Genomic DNA, 26,196 nt, shown 5'->3' with positions numbered 1-26,196 from the left:
TAAACCTCTGTGTGAACATACCCTTAGTTTATGTCCACACAGGACGTAAAATACAGCGGGGAAAATTTCACTTTGGATTTTGCTGCCGATCGGCGTGTGGATTTTGTCACGGCAATGTCTGTGGATTTCACCCTCCCCATTGGAAAGGGTGAAGTTCGTGGTGGAGATCTTCAGTGTAGACTGACATACTGCAGGGTTCAGAGAGTCTCTGCTTCCATCACCAGGAGGCAGTGAACATCTTACAGTAGAGCGCTTAGAATTTTGGAGCCACCTCCCCTCCCCCCCCCCATGCATACATTTGCCAAGTCTCTACACAAAGATCTTGGCAGCCGTTCAACTATGACACAGAGAGGCGAGATCACGACCGCCCCAAACAGAGGAGAAGTTGCTTAAAACTGCTGAAAGGAAGCTGACAAGACATTGAGATGTCATAGGAAGCTTCCGAGGTAGGAAGTTAAAAAAAAGCTAACATCTGTGACCTAATCCACAACAGGAAGGTGGACATGCGTTTCCTATTTAAACCTTGCTTCTCCTCCACCAGTCGCTATGGACAGGATGGACGTGACCGAGGAATTTGCTGGTGTTCAACTGCCGGGGCATCTTCACACCCCAGAGTCCCTGCGGTACGCCCAAGAATTCCAGTTCAGGGAAGGAGACATGGTGATCGTTACATACCCCAAGTCAGGTAGGAATGGCAGGCTTTTACCTATCGGGGACAATTGCATAAGTAGCAGTTCCACAATAGGCTTCCATGATAAGAATCTAGCGGGGAGCAGGTGAGGAGGTGCCGGGAGCTAGAGGGAACCCTGACTAACCCAGGGATGCTCATCCTGTGGTCCTCCAGCTGTTGCAAAACTACAACTCCCAGCATGCCCTAATAGCTGTAGGCTGTCTACGCACACTGGGGGCAGGGGTGCACCACCAATGAGGCCAGGTGAGGCGATCACCAGGTAGGGGCAAGAGGGGAGCAGCAAAAAGGCCATGGGCAATCAGAGCTTTCATTGTGGTAAAGGGGTTAGGTTAAAAAATTGTCATGGGGGGGGGGGGGGGGCCTTTCAGTTTTCACCTCAGGCAGCAGAAAGGCTAGGTGCACCCCTGACTGAGGTTTGTAGTTTTGCAACAGCTGGAGGGCTGCAGTTTGGGAATCCCTGGACTAACCAATCTGCCTTGTCCAGGGTATTTTAGATGGAGGGCTGGGCACTGAATCTTTGCCCGGGTGAAGAAAGCCTTGCTACGCCACTGCTGTCTGCATATGTAACACCCCAGAGTGGTGTTACCACTTCTGCACCCTGCTACTGTCTTTATTGGTCTAACCTCATGTCATCTTATGCGTTTATTCCAGGTCCTATACCCTGTGCCTTTCTAATGTTATGTACAGTAACTGTTCATATGTAATGTGCCTGGTTCACCAGCAGGTGTCAGCAAATATGGCAAAGCTACAGTTATAAAGAATGGAACCTTCCATTCCATTCTACCCCCCACCCCACTCCCCCCGAGAGGTGGGCAAGTCCTACTTCCTGCAGCAAGGTTGGGGCAGAAGTGTAAGCCATGTACCGGGGTGGGCTCCCCAGGGTACAGTGAAGTCACGAACAAGGAAAGCAACCCCAACACCAGCTTTTTGCCAAAACAGAATTTTACTTAAATGTGGCAATAAACACAACCACAAATGCTGGCAACACACAATAAATTTACATACACCCAGCCCGAAGGCTGAGACCCTTGTGCTGCACAGCACGGCGCTCTTCGATGGATGCAGGAGGAAAGTGCAGTAATTTACTTACTGGTGGGCACAACTAAACTGACACACCTTACCTGTTATTACCCTAAAAAAAAAAAAAAACACTGGCTAGCCTGCGGTGCAGCACAACAGCTTACAATCTTACAAAGCTCTACAGTATTCCCCCTCCCATAACTGGTCCCGTAGCACGTGCCTGAGTTTCCCTCCTGAGCAAAAAGCCAGCCTGACTTGAGTTTGTTGGAATTTTACTAGCTCTCCAATGTGAAATGTCCCTTTAAGTTAGGGAGTCATTGCAATGAACAGTAGTAACACTTGTGGCCTGACACAAACAGAGACCCTAACTAACTAACTACAGGCCTGGTCTCAGTCTCTAGGCGCCAACACTGTAATGAGGTGCGTGCACGATCTTACCGACCCGGGTCTTCTCTGCATCTGCTGGTGACACTGAACAGAACAAATGCCTCTCCAACAAGCATGCGGTACCGCAGTGTATGTAGCTTTTCTCCTTAGCTCTCATCAGCGTTCCAGGAAGCAATCCTCGTTCCTCTGGACAGGATTAGGGTCTTGAACACAATCGGCTTCACTTAGCTGCCGCTCTGGTCACTTCGGGATGCTCTTACACCTGGATGCCGTCGGAATCTTTGCTCACACGTTTCCTCAGTCTCAGCTTCCTCTAAGATGGATGCTTCCTTTTCTTTTACAGGCTCTGAAACTCCACCTCTCATGAATATGGAAATATATGCAGCCTGTTAGCTGTGTTTTGGAAACAGCGGCATCTTGTGGCCAAACAGAGTGTCAGTCCAGATTATTTAATTTAATCTATACAAACAGTGTTCAGACAATGAAAGCGGTTTCCCCATTTCACAGAAGCTTCCAATTAGGGTCAGTCTAGCTTACCCCCTGCTAGATGACAGGTGTCCAGGGGCACGTCTCTGCTAGATGTGCCCACGCCAGCCAGAGCACCTTAAGCTCTGCTGGCCAGGGAGGCCACAGCTTGAAGCCTCAGGAGCCAGGAGGAAAATTCCCTGGTATAACCTAGATTCAGACTACAGAGAGAAAGTGCAGCATACCGAAGAAGCTGAGTTATACAGCAAGCCTTTCAGTACAGCAGATTGAGAGAGAATGATATAGCAGAGTGGAGTTTGCCTACCAGTTTAACGCTAAAGCCTGCTGGGACCAAGACAAAGCTTAAAGAGTGTTTCTGATAAACGTTTATTCAAGTAAAGCTGCTGTTCAACTACCTACAAGGTCTGGACTCAATCTTTCTTTCACATCCCTCAATTATTCCCCATATTTATTGCTTCGGAGCCATACCTGTTATCTTGCGCTCGGCTGCAGCTCGTGGGTTCACCGCTGTAAACATCCAGCATGGACGGGGACACCGGTGCATCCACGTCGCTGCAGTGGCCACTGATTAACCGCAGCGGTGGAAGCGTCCCCGTCCATGCCGAAAGTTTACATGCAAGGACCAAAGTGCAGAAAAGACGGGGTGGACCCACAGAGCCAGGACTGAGCGTTGGGGAGCAGGAAAGTATGTCCTGCTGGGTGGGGGGTGTGGGACTATATAAGGTCGGACTACCCCTTTAAGTGTTCTCAATGCATATATGAGCAGGTGATCAGGGCATATCTAATCATATTTTTGGAGTTATACAATCACTAATGGATGGTACACCCCCGGGGCGGATATACCATTGATGCAGCTGTATCGGGGCCCTATAGGCAAGGGGTCCCATACAACATTTTTTTTAAAAAAGGCTCCAAAGTTCCCATGGCCTAAAATAAGTAAAGGATTTTGAAGTCCTAGTAAGGGGCGAGGAGCACTATGAGGAGCCCCTCACTCTTCATATATTGTCCGTAAAGCAGCAGGGGCCACACATACTGTTCTTGCTCAGGGGCCCTCTGCTATGTCCACTCATGGCATACCAGGGATAGAGACGGAGACACGGAATGAGGGAATTGCAGGTTAGGTGATTTTAGAAACATAGAATGTGTCGCAGATAAGAGCCATTCGGCCCATCTAGTCTGCCCAATATACTGAATACTATGGATAGCCCCTGGCCCTATCTTATATGAAGGATGGCCTTATGCCTATCCCATGCATGCTTAAACTCCTCCACTGTATTTGCAGCTACCACTTCTGCAGGAAGGCTATTCCATGCATCCACTACCCTCTCAGTAAAGTAATACTTCCTGATATTACTGTTAAACCTTTGCCCCTCTAATTTACAACGATGTCCTCTTGTAGCAGTTTTTCTTCTTTTAAATATTCTATCCTCTTTTACCTAGTTGATTCCCTTTGATATCAGAAAATTTGAAACTTAAATACATAAAAGTGTAGACTTGCCGGGTAGGGGAAAAAAAAAAAATCGCAGTTTCTGTGACTGCTGTGGAACCACAAGTCTCAGCAAACTATATAAGTTTATCTTAGTTCTCAAGGGTTCTCAACACTGCAGTCGCTGGAGTGAAGTCGGCTCTCGATGAAGGAGGCTGTGTATATAGCAGGCGTATTGCTGTTTAACCCTTACTGGTCAGATCACCTAAGGAGGTGACATAATCGCGGCAGCGTGTGCTCGTACAGACAGTATGACAACTGCCATGGCTGCAGAAAATATTAGGGCAATGATAATGTAAACAGAGAGCGTCAGACACAGTAATGTAGGGGAAGGAACTAGGGGCGCACCTATAGCCTTTCTGCTGCCCAAGATTGAAATGCCCCCCTCGATCCTTCCACTGGGCCCCTTCTCATAGCCCTGCTGCATATGGACTATTACATACAGGAGAGCGCAGCACTACATGCCTGACATCCAGTGACGTCTCCTCTGATGTAGACCTTCTCTTTCTTCTCCATTCAGACCACCATGATGATTTCATGCAGCCGCATCTCGTGTCTGCAAAGTTTTTCACACAGACCTCTTAGATTCCTCACTTTTCTATCATTCTCCCAACCTGGAGCCCAAACCCTGTCATCCTGCTGCTACGCCCAGTACTGTACCCGCTGTGCGCTGCAAAGTCCCTTATTATTACACTGCAGTAGCGGTAATACTTCCTAAGCAATGCCCTGCATGATGTGTGTGTGTGTGTGTGTATATGTATGTGTGTGTGTATATATATATATATATATATATATATATATATATATAACACACACACACACAAAGAATGTAACAGTGTATAGTAGTACACAACAGTATATAACAGTGTATAGTAGTACACAACAGTATATAACAGTGTATAGTAGTACACAACAGTATATAACAGTGTATAGTAGTATACAAAAGTGTGTAATATATAGGAGTACATAATAGTGTATAGCAATACACAGCGGTACATCACAGTGTATAGTAGTATACAGCAGTATATGCAATGGACGGACTCCCCATAAGAGAGGGGCGTGAGGCCAGTTGCATTTCAGCAATGAGGGACAGGGTGGTAGATGGTGATGGTCGTACCCAGGTGTAGGAATGCCAGAGTGGTGTAAGGGTAGCCTGTAATGTCCCTTTGAGTGTGGCTATGCACGTGTCGCAGTGCTCCTATCTGGATATCCTGGAACCCCAGCAGTGGTCGTCTGAAGCAGTGCAAATAGGGTGAACAGTGGATTAAGGGATGATGAAAGAAATGCAGTCTAAACTTGTATTAAACTCGATAACAGCTTCACTTGAATAAACTTTTATCAGGGAACAATCTTCCAACTGTATTTTGTTCACCAGCAGGCTTTGGCTTAAATTCTGGCAGGCAGACACATTCGGCTCTGCTACATCTGTCACTCTTTAGCTCTGCTGTGCTATCAGGATTGAAAAGAAACTTTTCCTTTCTGCTGTACTTAGCTTTCTGTAGTCTGACTTAGTCTTTATATCTTTATCTTTATCCAGGGAACTTTTCCTTTGCTGTATGAGGCTCTTTACTCTTTTCTCTCTTGTTCCAGCCGATCTGATGGTGTTCTGCTGGCTGATCTTAGCAGGACTCCTCCAGGAGGGATGAGGGCCTGCTGCACACCCATCCCCTTACAGGGGGTATTACTCTCAACTGCTCCTCACTAGCTAAAACCCCTCCCTCTCTAGAGAGGCTAGAATGGATAGAAGGTTTAATTTTATGCAAACTAACCCTGCCATAACTGCCGCCATCTGCTGGTAAACCAGGCACGTTACACTTTAAAAGTTACAGATTTACACAATATGCTGGACCTGGAAATAAATACACATGATGACATTAAATCAGCCATAAGAGATAGTAGAGGGGTGTAAAAAGTGGCAATGCCCCTCTGGGGCGTTACATATATAACAGAGTATAATAGTATACAGCAGTATATAACAGTGTATAGTAGTTTACAGCAGTACATAATAGCGTATAATAGTATACAGCAGTATATAACAGCATATAGCAAAATACAGCAGTATATAACAGTGTATAATAGTGCACAGCAGTATATATTAGCATAAAGTAGTATATGTCAGTATATAACAGCATATAGCAAAATACAGCAGTATATAACAGTGTATAATAGTATATAGAAGTATGTAACTGCATATAGTAGTGTATAGCAGTATATAACGGAGTATGGTAGTATAGTGTATAGCTGTATATGGCAATATATAACTTCATATAGTAGCATAAGGCTGGTAACGGTTGAAGATTTAAACTGAGCACGTGCGACCAGCTCCGTGAGAGGGACAAAAAAATAAGGGAAAGAACAAACAGCAGGTGGCGCTATACGGATACATTTTATTGAATTGCTCACTGGCTATACAACATTTTTAATTACATACAATTACAAAAATATTCAGATACAGGTTCTGGTTTGAAAATGTAGAATATGATTGGAGAAGGTTCACCTTCTCAGTACTGAATAAAAGTATTGAATTCTAGGCCAATAATCAGTGGGTCTGTCACTCAGTATAGTAGAGACAGGTTCCTTTTAAAGGCATTGTCCGGGATTAGAAAAAAAGGAGCTCCCAGTCCTCATGGACTAATCTCTGGTCTGTATGTCTGGTGGATACCTTTTAGGGTCCATTCACACATCCGTGTGTGTTTTGCGGATCCACGGATCCGCAAAACACGGACAGCGGCAATGTGCGTTCCACTAATAGAATATGCCTGTTCTTGTCCGCAATTGTGGACAAGAATAGGACATGTTCTATTTTTTTTTCAGGAACTGAATTGCGGACCCGGAAGTGTGGGTCCGCAATTCCGATCGCATCGTGCTGCCCCATATAAATAAATGGTTCCGCAATTCCGTTCCGCTAAATGCGGAACGAAATTGCGGACATGTGAATGGACCCTTAGAGTCCTCTACTGATATATATAACATTGTGCCATCTTATAGGGACCACATGGATGCAAGAGATCCTGACTCTTATCTACAGCCAAGGGGATCCAGCGATAGCTACCGCCGTACCTAACTGGATGCGCGCTCCGTGGTTGGAACATACCTACTTCAAGGATACCCTAAAAGATGACGAAGGCCCCAGATTCATCACTACTCATCTTCCGAGCAATATTCTAGCTCCAGCCCTGCAAAAGTCTAAAACAAAGGTAGGATTCTACGGTGCAGGAACACCAACTAAAACGTCCATGTATTATAAGGGTGCTGCAACACGTTCTCATTTTTTTGATGCAGCAAAAACTACATCAAAAAATTTTTGGCTTCAAAAGCTGCACAATAAAAACCTTAATGTGTGGCAGTACCCTTAGGTTCTGACCGTCCAAGTGAGGTTGGTGGTTGGGCGCATCTCTTCAAATGGTGCATCAAGACTTCTATAGAATTCAGTATACAACTGTCACATCATCACGGTGGCTCTGGTGACCTCATGGCAGTATATCAACCTCTTCCCTGATGCATGGGTATTCCCGTGGGACTTTTTGACCCATGTCACATGGCCACGTTTGGAAGGTTCATCCACCGCTGATCGGTTTGCAGTCACTCCTTCTCTTTGGGTGTACAGGCAAAGCCTTACCTGTGCCCTATTCCTTTGAATTTAGTCTTAAATGTAATAAATACCTTTAGGGTCAATTGTTTATATCGTTGCATTTTACTCAAATTGGGCTAAAAAACATTTTTTCAATTGAATTTTATTTCAAATTTTCAACAGTTTTTGTTCTGCGGCTTTTTCTCTCTCTGTGTCTGCAGACCATTGACTTCTGCTCTACAGTAAATCCGTCAGGAAGCTGCTCTGATGGCTCGATGTGTAGCCCTTATCTCTGAGCTCATGCCCGCTCGTAAATATTCATTAGGCCTCGTTCACATATCCGTGATGACATCCGCGACAAGATAGTCAGTGGTTCATCTGTGAAGGATCTGTGTTTGGTCCATCTGTCCGTTTTTTGCCCTCCTGTGTTTCTTCCGTATTCCATGGACACTGGTAGGCTGGAAATTAATTTCCAGAGCATCTCCTACCAACATTCTGTGAAAACCATGGACCAAAAATTGCACGTGAGGCCGAACGAAATAGGACATGCTTCCGTGGTGTCACCACGACCCGTGGAAAACCACTGAGGTGTGACTACAAACATTAAAGTCAATGGGTATGTGAGCGGTCCGTGGAGACCACGGGCAGCACAAGTCTGTTCACTGACGTGTCAAAGAGGCCTTATCAGTGGTGTAACTGGAAATGACTGGGCCCCACAGCAAATTTTTAAATGGGCCCATCCCCCAGCAACTCTTTGCAACCACCACTCCTGTAGGTAGTCAAGATCGTTCTCTCAGACCAGGCCAGGCAGCTGCTCTAACCGCTTCCTACAGTGTCTGTATATAATATCATTGTATTATACTGTTGAGGGGGCCCTGACAATAAAATATTTTTGTCCTTCTCCTGGGTGGGCCCCTTCTGAGTTCGGACCACAAAGCAGCCGCTTCCCCTATAGCTACTCCCCTGGGCCTTATAGCTAAATTCTTATCAAACTGTTATAGGGCCTGCGCTGCAATACCTAGCACGGCCACTATACAAGGTATGGCGCTGTGCTTGGTAAGCTGTGAGGAGGCCACAGCGTCTTCAAACAGCTGATCAGCGGAGGTATCGGGGGTAAGACTCCCACCAATCTGATACTGTTGGCCGCTTTAATTTTGTTTTATTTTGGATACATTGGAGAAATAGTCAAGTCTTGTCGCTTGTATCCTCTGACATTACATGTAAAAACCCAGCTCTATGAATAGATGTCAGACTTCTGCAAAGTGTTATCTCCTGGATGTCACCGTTACTTTCCTGTGCTATATGCAGCCTCATAGTTCCTCTAGTACATACCGTACATTTTTTTATATTTTTTTCATCATTTTCTTAACTACATGTCAGCTATCTGTTTCTGGGAAAGTTGGGTGAGTAGTTGCTCCCTTAGGCGCCATCACCCAGCTTTGAATGCCAAATATAACTCAATATGCGACTAAGAATCCCTATATTATTATTAGGTGATGAGACACAACAAAGCAGCATGCAGCCATGCTTACCAATGGTTAAATGATCACGACTGGGACATAGAAGCTCCGCCCCCGAGGAACAACTCCAAACCAGAATCCTTGTTTCAGCCTTCTTCTGGGGATTGCCTTGCCAAAAAGGGCACGGTTGGCATGTCTGAGCATATTAGACCTGTAATGAACCGCCTTGATTGGACCCAGCTTTTCCTGGAACAGATATAATACAAAACGGTTGAATGGAATTAATCTTTATAAAATGGGAGAATCAAGAAATTATATTCATTTGTGATGGCAAAGTAGAAATTTGTATTTTAAAAAATGAAAAAAGGCTGCTTTCTCCTTAAAACAGCGCCACTCTCGTCCATGGCTGTGTGAGGTATTGCAGCTTGGTTACAGTGCAGCATATACAGAATGTGTTTGTGGAGGAAGCTGATAAAAAGCGATTTCTTTTCTATTCAGGTCATCTACGTAATGAGGAATCCCAAAGACGTGGCCGTGTCCTTTTATTATTTCCACAAGATGGCCAAATTCATGCCAGACTCTCAATCGTTTCCTGAATTCCTAGAACTCTTCCTGGAAGGCAAAGGTGAGATGGAGTGATGGCGGCTGTGTAATGTATATTTGTTTAGGCAGTGTCTCAACACCCAGTGCTATAACTGGGCAGGTTTGCCGTACAGGAGTCCTTGGAAAGATAGGCCAGATGAGTGCTACCTTTGGTGCAATGAGGGCGTCACCGTTGCTCTTGCTGCGCCCAAGCTTCACTTCTTTCTATGGCCAACCCCTCCCTGGCTGCTCTGATTGACAAGGCCAGGCAGTGGTAAAACAGCCAAGGAGGGGCTGTCCACAGAGAGCAGTGGGGCTAGGGAGCTGCAAGAGCAACGGTGACACCCTTATTGCACCGAAGGACTAATTTTTATATTAACAAATAGTATCATAACTGGGGAACAGAGCAGCCTTATTCAGGTGAACCACAGCTCTGTGTCTCTGCAAACGGTTGGACAGGGAGGTCCCAGGTGACATTGCCTTTAAAAAAGACACGTTCAAATTTAGGGCATTTCCTGTGTTGAGGTTATCGCGCCCCAAATTTACCAATTTAATACAATATTGTTAGAAGTAATACACACTTGCCAACTCTTTCAGAAGATTTGGGAGGATTCGGGGGGAAAAAGGGGAAAGCTGGCCCATATCTACCACTCTACTGTTGGAGGGCGGCTTTCTCTCGGACACAACCGTCCATGAGCTCTGATCATATGTGGTTCCACATTAGAGGTGCCCATCTGTGGGGGCGTGAGGCAACACATAAAGTCCGTGGCCTGCCTAGAAAAGGGGCGGAGCACCAAAAAAGCCATGTTCGGCAGGCGTATGACTTTGTGCCTTTCGTGTTTATTGCGAGTAAATGTGTCTTTTGTGTCTTTTTAGTGTATTACGGTTCGTGGTTCGACCACGTAAAAGGCTGGTACGGTCAAAAAAAGAACCTGGACATATTTTATATCACATACGAAGATATGCAAAAGGTAAGTGCACCCAGTGATCGACCACGGAACCACGTCCACATGAGAGAGGAGGACTTTGACAAAAACTTACACCCTCATCCTTGGTGACTCTGAGTTCTGACTGCATTGTCTCGTGAGGCCGTTACTGTTCACACAAGGTGGATTGTTTTATTTAAAAAAAAATAAAAATAAAAAATGCACCAAAAGCCTGATGCTGTGTGAGCAAAGCTGTAAGATCCCGGTTTGATGCAAAACGGCCATGATGAGGTTTGTCCCGTTTCTTGATAGGACCTAAGAAGATCGATCAAGAAGTTGTGCGGTTTCCTTGGTTGTCCCATGTACACGGAGGAGGTGGATAAGGTAGAAGAACACTGCCGGTTTGCCGTCATGAGTCAGAATGTAATGATTAACTACACCCTTGTACCTCGGGACATAATGGACCATGAGCAGAGCAAGTTCATGAGGAAAGGTAAGTACCACACTTACATGGGTTTCCCCACCATTAGATAAGTCCTCAATGTCTGGGCGGTGGGGTCCATCCAGTGGGTCCCCTGTGGCGCCGTCATTACACATGCACTCTAGTGTCGCATTCAAACAGAGGACTTGGGTAAACCTTGATTTCATGATTGTGGGGGACCCAGCATTCTGAACCCCAGCGATCCTATACCCTGTGGGTAGGTGATGAATGTTGTTAGTGGGCCTACCACTTTAAGGTGGCCATACACCTAGGCCATGTTCACACTTCAGTTATTTCCATCAGTTATTGTAAGCCAAAAACACAGAACAGGAGATCTTTCCATGATGCCTTATCTCTGTGGAGGCTTCACTATTGGTTGTGTCTCACAATAACTGAAGTGTGAACTTGGCCTTAGATAGCTGTACGTTTGATAGATATTCCTCCCGATTCCACCCATCTACATACATGAAGCTGGGCATGCATTTGTATGCGGGGTTGGGAGGAATGTGTTCTCAAAGGGGACCAGACAATGAGCTCCTACAAGACACCTCTGTGATGACAAAGGGTTGGGCATATGCCACGCACGTCAATGGCCAGGGGTCCCTTAAAGTAAATGTTTTTTGTGACGCCAGCTGCAGTGAAGCAACAAGAGCACAGGGCCCCTTTTAGTGATATAGTAGATGGTACCCCAGTGTAGGAATGCCAGAGTAGTGTAGGGTAGCCTATAATGTTCCTTTAATGTTTTGTGCACGTGTAACCATGCTCCTACCTGGATACCCTGGATGCCCAGGTGTTGTCGTCCGAAGCAGAGCAAATAGGGTGAATAATTGAGGGATTTGAAAAAAAATAAACTGAGTCCAGGCCTTGTGATGAAGTTCAATAACAGCTTTACTTGAATAAACATTTCTCCAACAGTTTCAGGCTTTGTCATGGTTCCCAGCAGGCTTGAGCATTAACTCTGGCAGGCGAACACACATAACTCTGCTGCATCGGTTGCTCTCTGGCTCTGCTGTGCTGACAGGCTGACTGAATAACTTTGCTTTAGCTGTATGCTGCACTTTCCCTCTGTAGTCTGACTCTAGCTTAATCCAGGGAACTTTTCCTGATGGCTTCAGAGGCTCCAAGCTGTGGCCTCCACATCCAGCAGAGCTGAAGGTGCTCTGGCTGGCCTAGGCAAGGCTTGGAGTGGGCACATCAAATGGCGACATGCCAAGCCCTTACTTCCTTCCCCAAGCAGGGGGTAAGCTATACTAACCCTAACTAACTAGTCTCCTCCCTTCCACAGAGAGAGGGTTAGAATGGAAAGAAGGGTTCCATTCTCTCTAACTGCAGCTCTGCCATGGTTGCTGCCACCTCTGGTGAACCAGGTAAATTCCATGAACAATAAGGCCTCTTTCACACGAGTGTGACGGATTGGCTCCGGATGCGTTCAGTGAAACTCGCACCATTTTGCAAGCAAGTTCAGCCAGTTTTGTCTGCGATTGCGTTCAGTTTTTTTCCGCGCAGGTGCAATGCGTTTTTGTACACAGACCTATTGAAATGAATGAGTCAGGATTCAGTGTGGGCGCAATGTGTTGACGTCACGCATTGCACCCGCGCGGAAAACTCGCTCATCTGAAAGGGGCCTAACAGTTTCAAGCATAGGAATGCACATTGCGAAGGACTTGGAATAAATACACAGATGACATGACACTAGCCCATTAGAGATGGTAGCAGGGTGCAGAAGTGGTAATGCCACTCTGGGGCGTTACTGAAATCGAACATGCCTGATCCTTCCTTTCCCGGACATCTGCTGTTGGGAAACAGTTGGGGCACCCCTATACCTCCATTCATCTAGTGTGTAAGGCCACCTTCTAGAAGGATGTCCCCTCACGATACGCTGTTTTCCGGTCTGGCAGGGATAGTCGGAGACTGGAAGAACCACCTGACGGATGAGCAGAATGAACGCTTTGATAAGATCTACAAAGAGAAGATGGCGGATTGTGATCTACACGTTGTCTGGACTATAGCCTAAACAAAGAGCGATAAAGACCAAGGACTCGAACCAGCAGCGACTATTTGCACGTGAGGGACGCACGAGAGACCAGTTCTGAAAGATTTTAGAGTCCATTGTGAGAGATAATACTACTGTCGCTTAGGGCTCATGCACACAAACGTATTTTCTTTCCGTGTCCGTTCAGTTTTTTTTGCGGAAAATAGAACATGTCCTATTATTTTCCACATTACAGACAAGGATAGTAATGTTCCGTTCCGTTAAATAATGAATGCCCACGGACGTCATCCGTATTTTTTGAGGATCTGTGTTTTGTGGACCGAAAAATACATGTCGTGTGCATGAGCCCTTATTCTGGGCAATGGACCATGAAGCTGGAATCCACTGGTGGCAAAACCAGCAATTGCTTAAAGGGGTTCTCTGCAGAACGGGACCGATAGTTTCCTTCCTCCGCGGTACTTTAGTGACTGCCGTCAATAGTCCTATCATGACAACGTAAAGTCGGGGTCCCCATCTCAAGGCTCTATACAACGTAACGGCAAACTGGTCGCCTCTACTGGATTTATTCTATTTAATATATTTTACAATGGCAATATAGCAATCCATTATATCCCCGTTATTGCCCATCGTCTTGTATGTACCTTTTTATGAAGCGCCTGTTCCACTTATTCCGACACAGAAGTCAAGTAAAGCGAGTGAAGTGAAGAGCGACTTTTTTTTGTTCAGCTGCGGTTTTTGTCCGGCCGCCTCTCGGCATGTTTGTTGTGCTGCTGCCGCATCTCCCACCTGTCCCCATTAAAGTGAATGGGGCCGGAGCGGACTTCCAGCGCCAGATCCTGCCGGATCCTGCTAAAGCTAGTGTGAAAGTATCCTTACAGAGATCTCATAGGGCCCCATAGCAAACCATAGTATGGGCCCGCCCCAGCTTCACCCAGTTTTCCGGTATGCATGTGACCATCCCATCCCATACCCCAGATTTCTGAGAAATTTGGTTTTTTTTTTAGGCCTCATGCACACGACCGTTGTGTGCACCCGTGGCCGTTGTCCCGTTTAACGTGTTTTTCTGTGGTCCCATTGACTTTCAATGGGTCCGTGGAAAAATCGGAAACTGCACCGTTTGACAGCTGCATCCGTGATCCGTGTTTCCTGGCCGTGAAAAAAATAGGACCTGTCCTATTTTTTTCACGCCCAACGGTTCACAGACCCATTCAAGTCAATGGGTCCGTGAAAAATCACGGATGCACACAAGATTGTCATCCGCATCCGTGATCCGTGTCCATTTTTTCCTATCATTTCAATGGCAAACTTGACTTAGATTTTTTTTTCATTTTTCATGTCCGTGGATCCTCCAAAAATCACGGAAGACCCACGGAAGAAAAAACAGGCACGGATTACGGTACAACAGAGCCACGTTTTGCGGGACGTTAAAAAATACTGTCGTGTAGTAAGTAGATAAAATTTCAATTAAAAAAATTGTAATAAAAAAAAAGTCGCTCTCTACTTTACTCGACTTCTATCTTGGAAAAAGTGGAACAGCTTCTTCATAAAAATGGTGCTTTTTCTGACCACCACAGGGGAGATTTATCAAACTGGTGTATAGTAGAGCTGGCTCAGTTGCCCATAGCAACCAATCAGATTCCACCTTTCATTTTTCACAGCTCCTTTGGAAAATGAAAGGTGGAATCTGATTGGTTGCTATGGGCGACCAGGCCAGTTCTACTTGACACCAGTTTGATAAATGACCACACATATTTCTCAATGTATGTATAGCAGACAACTGGTGTAAATACATTGATAAATCTGCTTCCCTTCTATTACAGAGCTTGGCTGCCACCAGTAGAGGGAGCTCAGTGCATAGGAATGTGTACAGTTACCATTTACTGGAATGGAAGATGGCTGACTAATGTCTTTGCATTGAGGTTCCCCTAGTGGCGGCTGAATGAAAATACAGTGCTTTTTTGTTGGAGTTCAGTGCCGGCCCCCATAGCAGTTACGTGGTCTAGCTCAATTTAAGGCAGGCCGACGCTTGTATGACAGCTTCTTATCTACCTCAGTTACACCAGCTAAACGGATGTACGACAGCTATCATTAATATGCCCATATTGGTTGGCTAAATGGTTATTGCTATGGGAGATGGTGGGAGATGGGCAGCTCCTAGATCCATATCCAGTGCATTGAACTCCAACACCAATAGGGGCGTGACAGACTAAATCTGCCTAACAACCCAAGGGGCTATGAAAGCAGAAGAACTTGTTGCAAGGCTCCTCTTGCACTCAGGAGGACCCAAACATCTGGGATTTCAATGACAACTGTGTAATACTTAATTTGCCCTGCGGTGGCGCTGCTGGGGAACTGAACACTTCCTGTCCCATGAATTACAGCTGATTGTTAGGGCCCTAGCATCGGAACGGCCTTATTGTCCCCTTCTAAAAGGGATCGGGCAAAGCAGACATTTACGTTGATGTATATTTTTGAGTGTTGTTTATGCTATTACTCAGGCAGATTCATCAGAAAGTTGGTGACATCTGAGGGGCAAACTGTCCCCGGGTCCTCCAGTCAACTAATTGTCTTTCTGCTGGAGTTCTTCCTCAAATATTCACAAAAAGGCTAGCTGGATCAATGGTTCTATTACATTAACAAAGTTTCACTCAAAGTGGACATTCCCTTTGAGGCCTCATGCACACGACAGTTTTTTTTCACGGCCCGCAAAAACGGGGTCCGTGGGTCCGTGATCCGTGACCGTTTTTTCGTCCGTGGGTCTTCCTTGATTTTTGGAGGATCCACGGACATGAAAAAAAAGTCGTTTTGGCGTCCGCCTGGCCGTGCGGAGCCAAACGGATCCGTCCTGAATTACAATGCAAGTCAATAGGGACGGATCCGTTTGAAGTTGACACAATATGGTGCCATTTCAAACGGATCCGTCCCCATTGACTTTCAATGTAAAGTCTGGAGTTCTTTTATACCATCGGATTGGAGTTTTCTCCAATCCGATGGTATATTTTAACTTGAAGCGTCCCCATCACCATGGGAACGCCTCTATGTTAGAATATACTGTCGGATATGAGCTACATCGTGAAAATCAGATCCGACAGTATATTCTAACACAGAGGCGTTCCCATGGTGATGGGGACGCTTCAGGTTAGAATATACTGAAAAACTGTGTACATGACTGCCCCCTGCTGCCTGGCAGGTGCTGCCAGGCAGCAGGGGGCAGACCCCCCCCCCCCCCCCTGTTTTTAACTCATTGGTGGCCAGTGCGGCCGCCCCCCCCCTCCCTCCCCTGTGCGGCCGCCCCCCCCCCCCTCCCTCCCCTGTAGTAAACTCGTTGGTGTCCAGTGGGCCCCCCCTCCCTCCCCTGTAGTTAACTCGTTGGTGGCCAGTGGGCCCCCCCTCCGTCCGCTATAGATAACTCATTGGTGTCCAGTGGGCCCCCCCTCCGTCCGCTATAGATAACTCATTGGTGTCCAGTGGGCCCCCCCTCCGTCCGCTATAGATAACTCATTGGTGTCCAGTGGGCCCCCCCTCCCTCCGCTGTAGATAACTCGTTGGTGGCCAGTGGGCCCTCTCCCCTCCCTCCCCCTCCTAATTAAAATCGCCCCCTATCATTGGTGGCAGTGGTGAGTACCGATCGGAGTCCCAGTGTAATCGCTGGGGCTCCGATCGGTAACCATGGCAACCGGGACGCTACTGCAGTCCCGGTTGCCATGGTAGCTTAGCAATTTGTAGAAGCTTCATACTTACCTGAAGAGCTGCGATGTCTGTGACCGGCCGGGAGCTCCTCCTACTGGTAAGTGAAAGGTCTGTGCGGCGCATTGCTTATAGCACAGACCTGTCACTTACCAGTAGGAGGAGCTCCCGGCCGGTCACAGACATCGCTGCTCTTCAGGTAAGTATAAAGCTTCTACAAATTGCTAAGCTACCATGGCAACCGGGACTGCAGTAGCGTCCCGGTTGCCATGGTTACCGATCGGAGCCCCAGCGATTACACTGGGACTCCGATCGGTACTCACCACTGCCACCAATGATAGGGGGGCGATTTTAATTAGGAGGGGGTGGGAGGGGAGAGGGCCCACTGGCCACCAATGAGTTATCTATAGCGGACGGAGGGGGGGCCCACTGGACACCAATTAGTTAACTACAGGGGAGGGAGGGGGGGCTGGCTACCAAGAAGTTAACTACAGGGGAGGGAGGGGGGGGGGGGCGGCCGCACTGGCCACAAATGAGTTAAAAACAGGGGGGGGGGGGGGGTCTGCCCCCTGCTGCCTGGCAGCACCTGCCAGGCAGCAGTCATGTACACAGTTTTTCAGTATATTCTAACCTGAAGCGTCCCCATCACCATGGGAACGCCTCTGTGTTAGAATATACTGTCGGATCTGAGTTTTCGCGAAGTGAAAACTCACCTCTGAAAAAGCTTTTATGCAGACGGATCTTCGGATCCGTCTGTATGAAAGCAACCTACGGCCACGGATCACGGACACGGATGCCAATCTTGTGTGCATCCGTGTTCTTTCACGGACCCATTGACTTGAATGGGTCCGTGAACCGTTGTCCGTCCAAAAAATAGGACAGGTCATATTTTTTTGACGGACAGGATACACGGATCACGGCCTCGGCTGCAAAACGGTGCATTTTCCGATTTTTCCACGGACCCATTGAAAGTCAATGGGTCCGCGAAAAAAAACGGAAAACGGCACAACGGCCACGGATGCACACAACGGTCGTGTGCATGAGGCCTAAGGGACATACACAGCAGCTAGTTTATACTATGCTATAAAAATGGGTAGGGAAAAGTTTCACCAAAAACTGTTTCCACCACCACTCTTCTTCTTTTTTGGGGGAAATTCATAGCGTTTTGCTGGGTGACGACCATATATTCTGCCTGATCCACCAACACCGTTTTGTTTTTAGCTAAAAGGTCCCTGCACTCGACGGTTCTGGAGATGTCGGTAAATATTCATTTTGAAAGAGTGATTTTATGGGTTTTCTGAGACTTTATTAGTGATGGCCTATTCTCAGGATCCGACTCCGGGCACCCCAGCCGATCAGCTGTTTAAAGAGGCTGCAGCATTCCAGTGACCGCCACGGACTCCTCCGAGGCCAGTGATGTCATGTTCATCGGTCACGTGGCCTAGGCGCAGCTCCGCCCTCTTCAAGTGAATGGGCCTGGGCTGCAATGCCCAATGGATGGCCCAATGGATGGCGCTGTGCTTGCTAAGCTGCAAGGAAGCCAAAGCACCGTAGCTTTCTCAAACAGCCGATCATTTGGCTACTGGGTGTCGGACCCCCGCTGATCTCATATTGATGACCTGCCCTGGGGAAAGGTCATCAATATCAAACACCTGGAAAAAACCCTTTATAGAGGTTGTCCAGGATTAGTTAAACATGGCTGCATTCTTTCTGAAAGGGCACCTTAGCTGTCCATGGGTTGTGTCTGGTATTGCAACGCTAGTTGTAGGTCTTTGGCTCGTTGGTCTAGGGGTATGATTCTCGCTTTGGGTGCGAGAGGTCCCGGGTTCAAATCCCGGACGAGCCCTTAACTTTCTTGTCTGGAAGCCTAGCTTTCTTCCTCGAGCTTGGAATTACAACTCTGCTTCATTGAAGTGAATGAGGGTGAGGTGCAATACCACACACCACCTGTGGACAGGTGTGGTGCCGTTTGGAGAAGAAATCAGCCATGTTTTTCTAATCTAGACAACCCCTTGAATAATGTAGTAAATATGCCCGCTGTATGACGACCATATATTCTGCCTGATCCACAGGTTAATTGTTACATTGTTAATTGTTACACTTATGTTTTTGCATCTGTTTTTTAATTCTTATATATTTTATTCTCTAATAAAATGAAAAATTTGTAAACAAAAAACTGAGTGAATTAATTTATGTAAAGTCAGTAAACATCTTCTTTATGTAATATTGGCTGGGTCCTGTTGGCACGCAACATTGGGCATCCTAGACCCAGTCCTTTCCCCTGACTGCAGGTTTTTATATAGGTCTTTAACCTCCAGCAGCTCCATCACCTTTCCTCATGGGTGTGGTCAACACGAAAAAGACTCCACCTCTGCTTGGCAAATGAAGAAGTGAAGAAGGCAGAATAGGCGGGGGGGTCAGACACATTGCAAAACACATTGCACCCGCGCGATAAAAACTGAACAACGGAACGCAATCGCAGTCAAAACTGACTGCAATTGCGTACCTACTCGCGCGGGTTTGCCGCAATGCACCGGGACGCATTCGGGCCTAATCCGGACACGCTCGTCTGCAAGGGGCCTAAGTCTATATATAAACTAACAGATTAATTGGGATTGTGGCAGCAGGTGAACAAGATGCACAGGGCGGTTACACTCAACCTGCACTGTCCCTGCAGTCTCCCTACAATCTCCCTGCGCTCTCCCTCTCCAATATTCTACATCTAAAAGCTTTCGGCAACACTGTCCCTAGTGCATAAGCACTTGTTACGTCTCTCCCTAAGCTCAGTTCACAGTCAAATGGCAGAGACCGCACGGGACGAGGCCTTTTATAGGGATGTGACACCACATCTGCTGACTGACTGGCTAGCTGCACGGCATATGGCATTCCCAGGCTTTTAATTTTCCCGTTTTAACATTTGCAGCAGCCATTTTAGAAAAAAATCGAATTCATTATCACCACGTGCAAGGAAATTTGGCTTCATGGCGAATCAAATTTTTCCTAAACTTTCAGATCGAATTCCGCTTCTGATGCTTTGATTCGCTCAATACTTACAATCGGTATCCTCCACGTCCTGACTTTTGGGCAGAGCAGGCAGACATTGTACACAAGTCCAGCTGTTAAATGTGAGGGTCTCTGCAGTGTTGCCCATGGGCACCAATTCCACACTCGACCTAGTCTTGATGTTGCAGATACTCCTAGGGCTTGGTGGCCTGGCGAAGGAAGGGTATCCAATCCAGATAGAAAACATCTGACTACGCACACACTTAGGCCTCATGCACAAGCACTATCCATGGCCAGTTAGAAGAATTGTACCGTCACCAGCCTCTCACTTTTATGCCGGCTCAGGGTAACCACCTTATTTAGGGTGGGTTCACATCTGCAATCTGGATTCCGTTATGGCTTTCCGTTCTAGCCTTCTATTATGACGGAATGCAAAACGGAAGCCTTTAAGAAGCATTCCGTTTTGATCCGTCTTAATAGAAGTCTATGCGAATCATAACGGACCCGTCTGGTTCCCGTTACGCAAGACGGAAAACAAAGTCCTGTCGACAGGACTTTTTTGTCCAATCTGAATAACGGAAACCAGGCGGATCTGTTATGCTTCCCCATGCCTTTTAAAGGCTTCCGTTTTGCTTTCCGTCATAATAGAAGTCTAGGGGCAGCATAACCGATTCGTCCTTCCGTCTTATGGATTCAGTTATTTTCTGTTATAGCCATTTTATAACGGAATCCAGAACGCGGATGTTAACCCACCCTTAGTGAGCATAGGCACTTTCTATGGTGGTCTAGGTGTGTGTGGGGGCAGGGGTCGATAAGCCTTTAGCTACGTCTTGAACTACCAGATATCACTCTCTTAAGCTACTTTCACACTCGCGTTTTGGGCGGATCCTCCATGGATCTGCAAAAACTGATCCCTTACAATAATACAACCGCATGCATCCATCATGAATGGATCGGGTAGTATTATCCGTAACGTAGCCAAGACGGATCCGTCATGAACTCCACTGAAAGTCAATGGGAGACGGATCCGTTTTCTATTGTGCCAGATTGTGTCAGAGAAAACGGGTCCGTCCCCATTGACTTACATTGTGTGCCAGGACGGATCCGTTTGGCTCAGTTTCGTCAAGTGGACAGCAAAATGCTGCAGGCCGCCTCCAGAGCGGAATGGAGACGGAACGGAGGCAAACTGATGCATTCTGAGCTGATCCTTATCCATTCAGAATGCATTAGGGCAAAACTGATCCGTTTTGGACGCTTGTAAGAGCCCTGAACGGATCTCACAAGCGGAAAGCCAAAACGCCAGTGTGAAAGTAGCCTTAGCTAGATCAGTAGATTTAATAGTACAGAAAGCATCAATGAATGGGGACGGCCCCGTGGTCATGTGTCATGTGTCATGTGTCATGTTATGAAATTCGTTCACGCTTCGTTTGTTGGTAAAAGGTGAATTGCGTTATGGATTCAGTTACCACGGACCATAACACAATTCTATGACGGAATGCCTTTAGATGCATTCTGTTGTTCATTCCGTCATAATAAAAGTCTATGGGCTGCAAAACGGATCCGTCCCATTTCCGTTATGCAGGAGAGGACTCCCCTGCATACTGGAAACGGGATGGATCCGTTATGCAGCACGTAGACTTCTATTATGACGGAATGAATAACGGAATGCCTCTAAAGGCATGTCATCATAGAATTGCGTTATGGTCCGTGGTAACGGAATCCATAACGCAATTCACCTTTTACCAACAAAAGAAGAGTGAACGAATTTCAAAATGTGAAATTCGCTCACCTCTAGTCGTGACTTGCGACATCTCCAAGGGCAGGATATGGTGCAACAGAACTATTTCCCCAAACCTCAGCAATGAAGCGATCGACGTTACCAGGTAGAAAAACAGAACTAGTGGGAAATGGAAAAGAGCTGCTTTCTCACCATGACGTCGGCAGCTACAGTGCGGCCTAATGATGCCGTGCATTACCAAATAGAGCTTAGACTGTAGGTGGTCCAACTACCGGACCAGTCAGCTCCATGTTTAGCATAAGGGGATTGTATCGCGAGCAGAAGTAAATCCTGGCACTGTTATTTGAGCTGTGCAGGGCAGTGTTATTTGGGCATTGTATGGTGGTAGCATCTGGGCACTGGATGGTACTATTATTTGTATGTTGTATTATTTGGCCACTACATACCGTAGTACTGTTCTTGGATCGTTGAACTACAGTATTATGAATGACTGTATAAAGGAATCATGATCGGCCGACCAAAGTTCCCCTGACCATAACTGACTGTATCGGTTCATATCTGACCGCAGCCCTATTGTACTGACACGATGATGTGACTACCCTGCAATAGCCCCGCAATCAGACAGCCACTGGCTGTATCAGGAATTCCTACGATACAGTTAGCCTGGTCGGGGGGCCACAGTTGGCCTGGAAGATGCAGACGACACATGGAATGTGTTTCCTGGGCTGATCACTGGGCATGAGCCCTAAGGATAAAAGCACATCTGCACAGATATTCAGTTCCAGCATAGGAGCAGAATACCAGCAGCACCAGATCTGTCCTATGCCGCACACTGCCGGTGCCCAATGACTCCCATTCACTATAATGGAATATGTGGGGGTTTCAGAATGAAAATTAACATTTGGCTGCGCAGCGAGCCCCTGAGGAGCCGATAAAGAGGATGGGAGTGGTAGTGGTGTCACGGTATAATCTTTCGTGCTGTTGCTCCACGTGGATCAGTGCAGTAGAAATGTAGTTAAAGAACGAGGCCAGAAGTGAATGTAGAAAAGAAGTCTCTTTTTACTGGATGCAAAATATAACTTCAATAGAAGAAGATTCAAAGTGCATTTTCTGGCACCAGTAAGGATATGGAAGTAGGTTGGATGTGGCAACTTAGCACTTGTGGCTATAGGTGTCCACTGTCAGGTCCAGACTTGAACTTTAACTGGCCTAATGGTAGTTCTGGGCGATGGGTGTCTAAGCTGTAGTCCCTCACCTTACAGCAGTGTCTGTCGTACAGTTTTGAGCTGTTCACTCTGCTGTCTTGTCTCTCTTGTTGTTTGCTTGAGGAAAAATCATGTTGGTCTCGCTGGAAAATCTCTATCAGGAGCAGGAGCTCTGCAGTGTGCTTCCTCTCTGTACAGGAACTCCCCCACCTGGCAGGAAGCAGGACCAGCCCACTCCTACCAAGAAGGGGAGGAACAGGGTGGTTAACCCTGCACCTGCCAACCATGTTTCTTACTGGAAGATGCAGCCACATAACATGAAACTACAATATATAACTATATACAGCATATTTGCAGATCCCCCCAGGTCTGGGGTCCTGCAGCTGGACAAAAATTATTTCATCCATTTATTTTTGCTCTGTGAAAGAGGCTCCTGCCAGAACTTCCAGGGCAGATGTGAACCTAGCCTTACACTGTGTGCACAATTATTAGGCATATTTCCAACTCCAAGCTGTGAACTCTTTAATGCTTATTGGATTGAAGCATATCAGGTGATGTGTGCGTATGTAATGAGTGAGGTGGGACCTAAGGAGATCGAGACCCTATATCAAGGCGTGCAGAATTATTGGCAAAATGGGCCAAAAAAGAGATTTAACTGACTCAAACAGCGTAAATTTTTTTTTGGAGGTATTCAACACTCCTGAAATTGCTAAGACATTAAGTATCACACTAGGGTGTTTCATTTTGTAATGGAAAAAAATAAAATGTACCATTTTTGCAGATTTTGTTACGCCCCGAGTCTCAGTGATGTAAAAGATACAGTATATGACACATTTCAAGAAGATTGGATAATATTTAGCGGTTGCACACTTTGATCAATTTTGAAAAAGTAGGCAAAAAATATGATTTTTCAATGTTAATTACTTTTATTGGGAAAACTAGAAATCACAAACTTAAAATATTATTAAAACTAGACACTAAGATTAATAGGTAGTATGATATAGTGCGGATCCAGAGCCTGGTCTCGGGAGGGGCACTTCCAGATTATTTTCTGTCCGCCGCCACAAAACAATGGTGCTTATAGAACAGACTCCACAGTGTAGCGGTATACTGTATATTGTGGGGCACGGTGTAGAGGTATACTGTATATTGTGGGGCACAGTGTAGCGGTATACTGTATATTGTGTGGCACAGTGTAGAGGTATACTGTATATTGTGGGGCACAGTGTAGAGGTATACTGTATATTGTGGGCACAGTGTAGAGGTATACTGTATATTGTGGGGCACAGTGTAGCGGTATACTGTATATTGTGTGGCACAGTGTAGAGGTATACTGTATATTGTGGGGCACAGTGTAGAGGTATACTGTATATTGTGGGGCACAGTGTAGAGGTATACTGTATATTGTGGGGCACAGTGTAGAGGTATACTGTATATTGTGGGGCACAGTGTAGCGGTATACTGTATATTGTGGGGCACAGTGTAGAGGTATACTGTATATTGTGGGGCACAGTGTAGAGGTATACTGTATATTGTGGGGCACAGTGTTGAGGTATACTGTATATTGTGGGGCACAGTATAGCGGTATACTGTATATTGTGTGGCACAGTGTAGGGGTATACTGTATATTGTGGGGCACAGTGTAGTGGTATACTGTATATTGTGGGGCACAGTGTAGAGGTATACTGTATATTGTGGGGCACAGTGTAGAGGTATACTGTATATTGTGGGGCACAGTGTAGCGGTATACTGTATATTGTGGGGCACAGTGTAGCGGTATACTGTATATTGTGGGGCACCGTGTAGAGGTATACTGTATATTGTGGGGCACCGTGTAGAGGTATACTGTACATTGTGGGGCACAGTGTAGAGGTATACTGTACATTGTGGGGCACAGTGTAGAGGTATACTGTATATTGTGGGGCACAGTGTAGAGGTATACTGTATATTGTGGGGCACAGTGTAGAGGTATACTGTATATTGTGGGGCACAGTGTAGAGGTATACTGTATATTGTGGGGCACAGTGTAGAGGTATACTGTACATTGTGGGGCACAGTGTAGAGGTATACTGTACATTGTGGGGCACAGTGTAGCGGTATACTGTATATTGTGGGGCACAGTGTAGCGGTATACTGTATATTGTGGGGCACAGTGTAGAGGTATACTGTATATTGTGGGGCACAGTGTAGTGGTATACTGTATATTGTGGGGCACAGTGTAGTGGTATACTGTATATTGTGGGGCACAGTGTAGAGGTATACTGTATATTGTGGGGCACAGTGTAGCGGTATACTGTATATTGTGGGGCACAGTGTAGAGGTATACTGTATATTGTGGGGCACAGTGTAGAGGTATACTGTATATTGTGGGGCACAGTGTAGAGGTATACTGTATATTGTGGGGCACAGTGTAGAGGTATACTGTATATTGTGGGGCACCGTGTAGAGGTATACTGTATATTGTGGGGCACAGTGTAGAGGTATACTGTATATTGTGGGGCACAGTGTAGAGGTATACTGTACATTGTGGGGCACAGTGTAGAGGTATACTGTATATTGTGGGGCACAGTGTAGAGGTATACTGTATATTGTGTGGCACAGTGTAGAGGTATACTGTATATTGTGGGGCACAGTGTAGAGGTATACTGTATATTGTGGGGCACAGTGTAGCGGTATACTGTATATTGTGTGGCACGGTGTAGAGGTATACTGTATATTGTGGGGCACGGTGTAGAGGTATACTGTATATTGTGGGGCACAGTGTAGAGGTATACTGTACATTGTGGGGCACAGTGTAGAGGTATACTGTATATTGTGGGGCACAGTGTAGAGGTATACTGTATATTGTGTGGCACAGTGTAGAGGTATACTGTATATTGTGGGGCACAGTGTAGAGGTATACTGTATATTGTGGGGCACAGTGTAGCGGTATACTGTATATTGTGTGGCACGGTGTAGAGGTATACTGTATATTGTGGGGCACAGTGTAGCGGTATACTGTGTGGCCCAGTGTAGCGGTATACTGTATATTGTGTGGCACAGTGTAGAGGTATACTGTATATTGTGGGGCACAGTGTAGCGGTATACTGTATATTGTGGGGCACAGTGTAGAGGTATACTGTATATTGTGTGGCACAGTGTAGAGGTATACTGTATATTGTGGGGCACAGTGTAGAGGTATACTGTACATTGTGGGGCACAGTGTAGCGGTATACTGTATATTGTGGGGCACAGTGTAGAGGTATACTTTATATTGTGTGGCACAGTGTAGAGGTATACTGTATATTGTGGGGCACAGTATAGAGGTATACTGTATATTGTGGGGCACAGTGTAGCGGTATACTGTACATTGTGGGGCACAGTATAGAGGTATACTGTATATTGTGGGGCACAGTGTAGCGGTATACTGTACATTGTGGGGCACAGTATAGAGGTATACTGTATATTGTGGGGCACAGTGTAGAGGTATACTGTATATTG

At 46.3% G+C, this 26,196-nt stretch overlaps 1 protein-coding gene and 1 non-coding gene across 2 annotated transcripts; both read left to right on the top strand.

The window, feature by feature from the left end:
* Positions 1-357: 357 nt before the first annotated feature.
* On the top strand, positions 358-14,176 carry LOC122920561 (sulfotransferase 2B1-like). Its single transcript, XM_044270160.1, has 7 exons — positions 358-446; positions 542-685; positions 7,059-7,267; positions 9,600-9,726; positions 10,560-10,654; positions 10,922-11,102; positions 12,989-14,176. The coding sequence occupies exons 2-7, from the start codon at positions 547-549 to the stop codon at positions 13,102-13,104; spliced, it is 867 nt and encodes a 288-aa protein (XP_044126095.1). The 5' UTR covers positions 358-446; positions 542-546; the 3' UTR covers positions 13,105-14,176.
* Positions 14,177-18,544: 4,368 nt separating this feature from the next.
* On the top strand, positions 18,545-18,616 carry TRNAP-UGG. Its single transcript has one exon. It is a non-coding gene; the product is annotated as a tRNA-Pro (tRNA).
* The last annotated feature ends 7,580 nt before the right edge of the window (positions 18,617-26,196 follow it).

This window comes from Bufo gargarizans, chromosome 10 (assembly GCF_014858855.1).
Source record: "Bufo gargarizans isolate SCDJY-AF-19 chromosome 10, ASM1485885v1, whole genome shotgun sequence".
Lineage (NCBI taxonomy): Eukaryota > Metazoa > Chordata > Amphibia > Anura > Bufonidae > Bufo > Bufo gargarizans.
This window is presented reverse-complemented; position numbering and strand designations above follow the sequence as displayed.

What these genes read in the sequence shown, in the direction of transcription:
- LOC122920561 (XM_044270160.1), top strand. Translation starts at nt 547, where the DNA reads ATGGACAGGATGGACGTGACCGAGGAATTTGCTGGTGTTCAACTGCCG. An exon ending in ACTCTTCCTGGAAGGCAAAG is followed by an intron (nt 9,727 to 10,559) that starts GTGAGATGGAGT and finishes GTGTCTTTTTAG; the next exon opens with TGTATTACGGTTCGTGGTTC. An exon ending in CATACGAAGATATGCAAAAG is followed by an intron (nt 10,655 to 10,921) that starts GTAAGTGCACCC and finishes GTTTCTTGATAG; the next exon opens with GACCTAAGAAGATCGATCAA.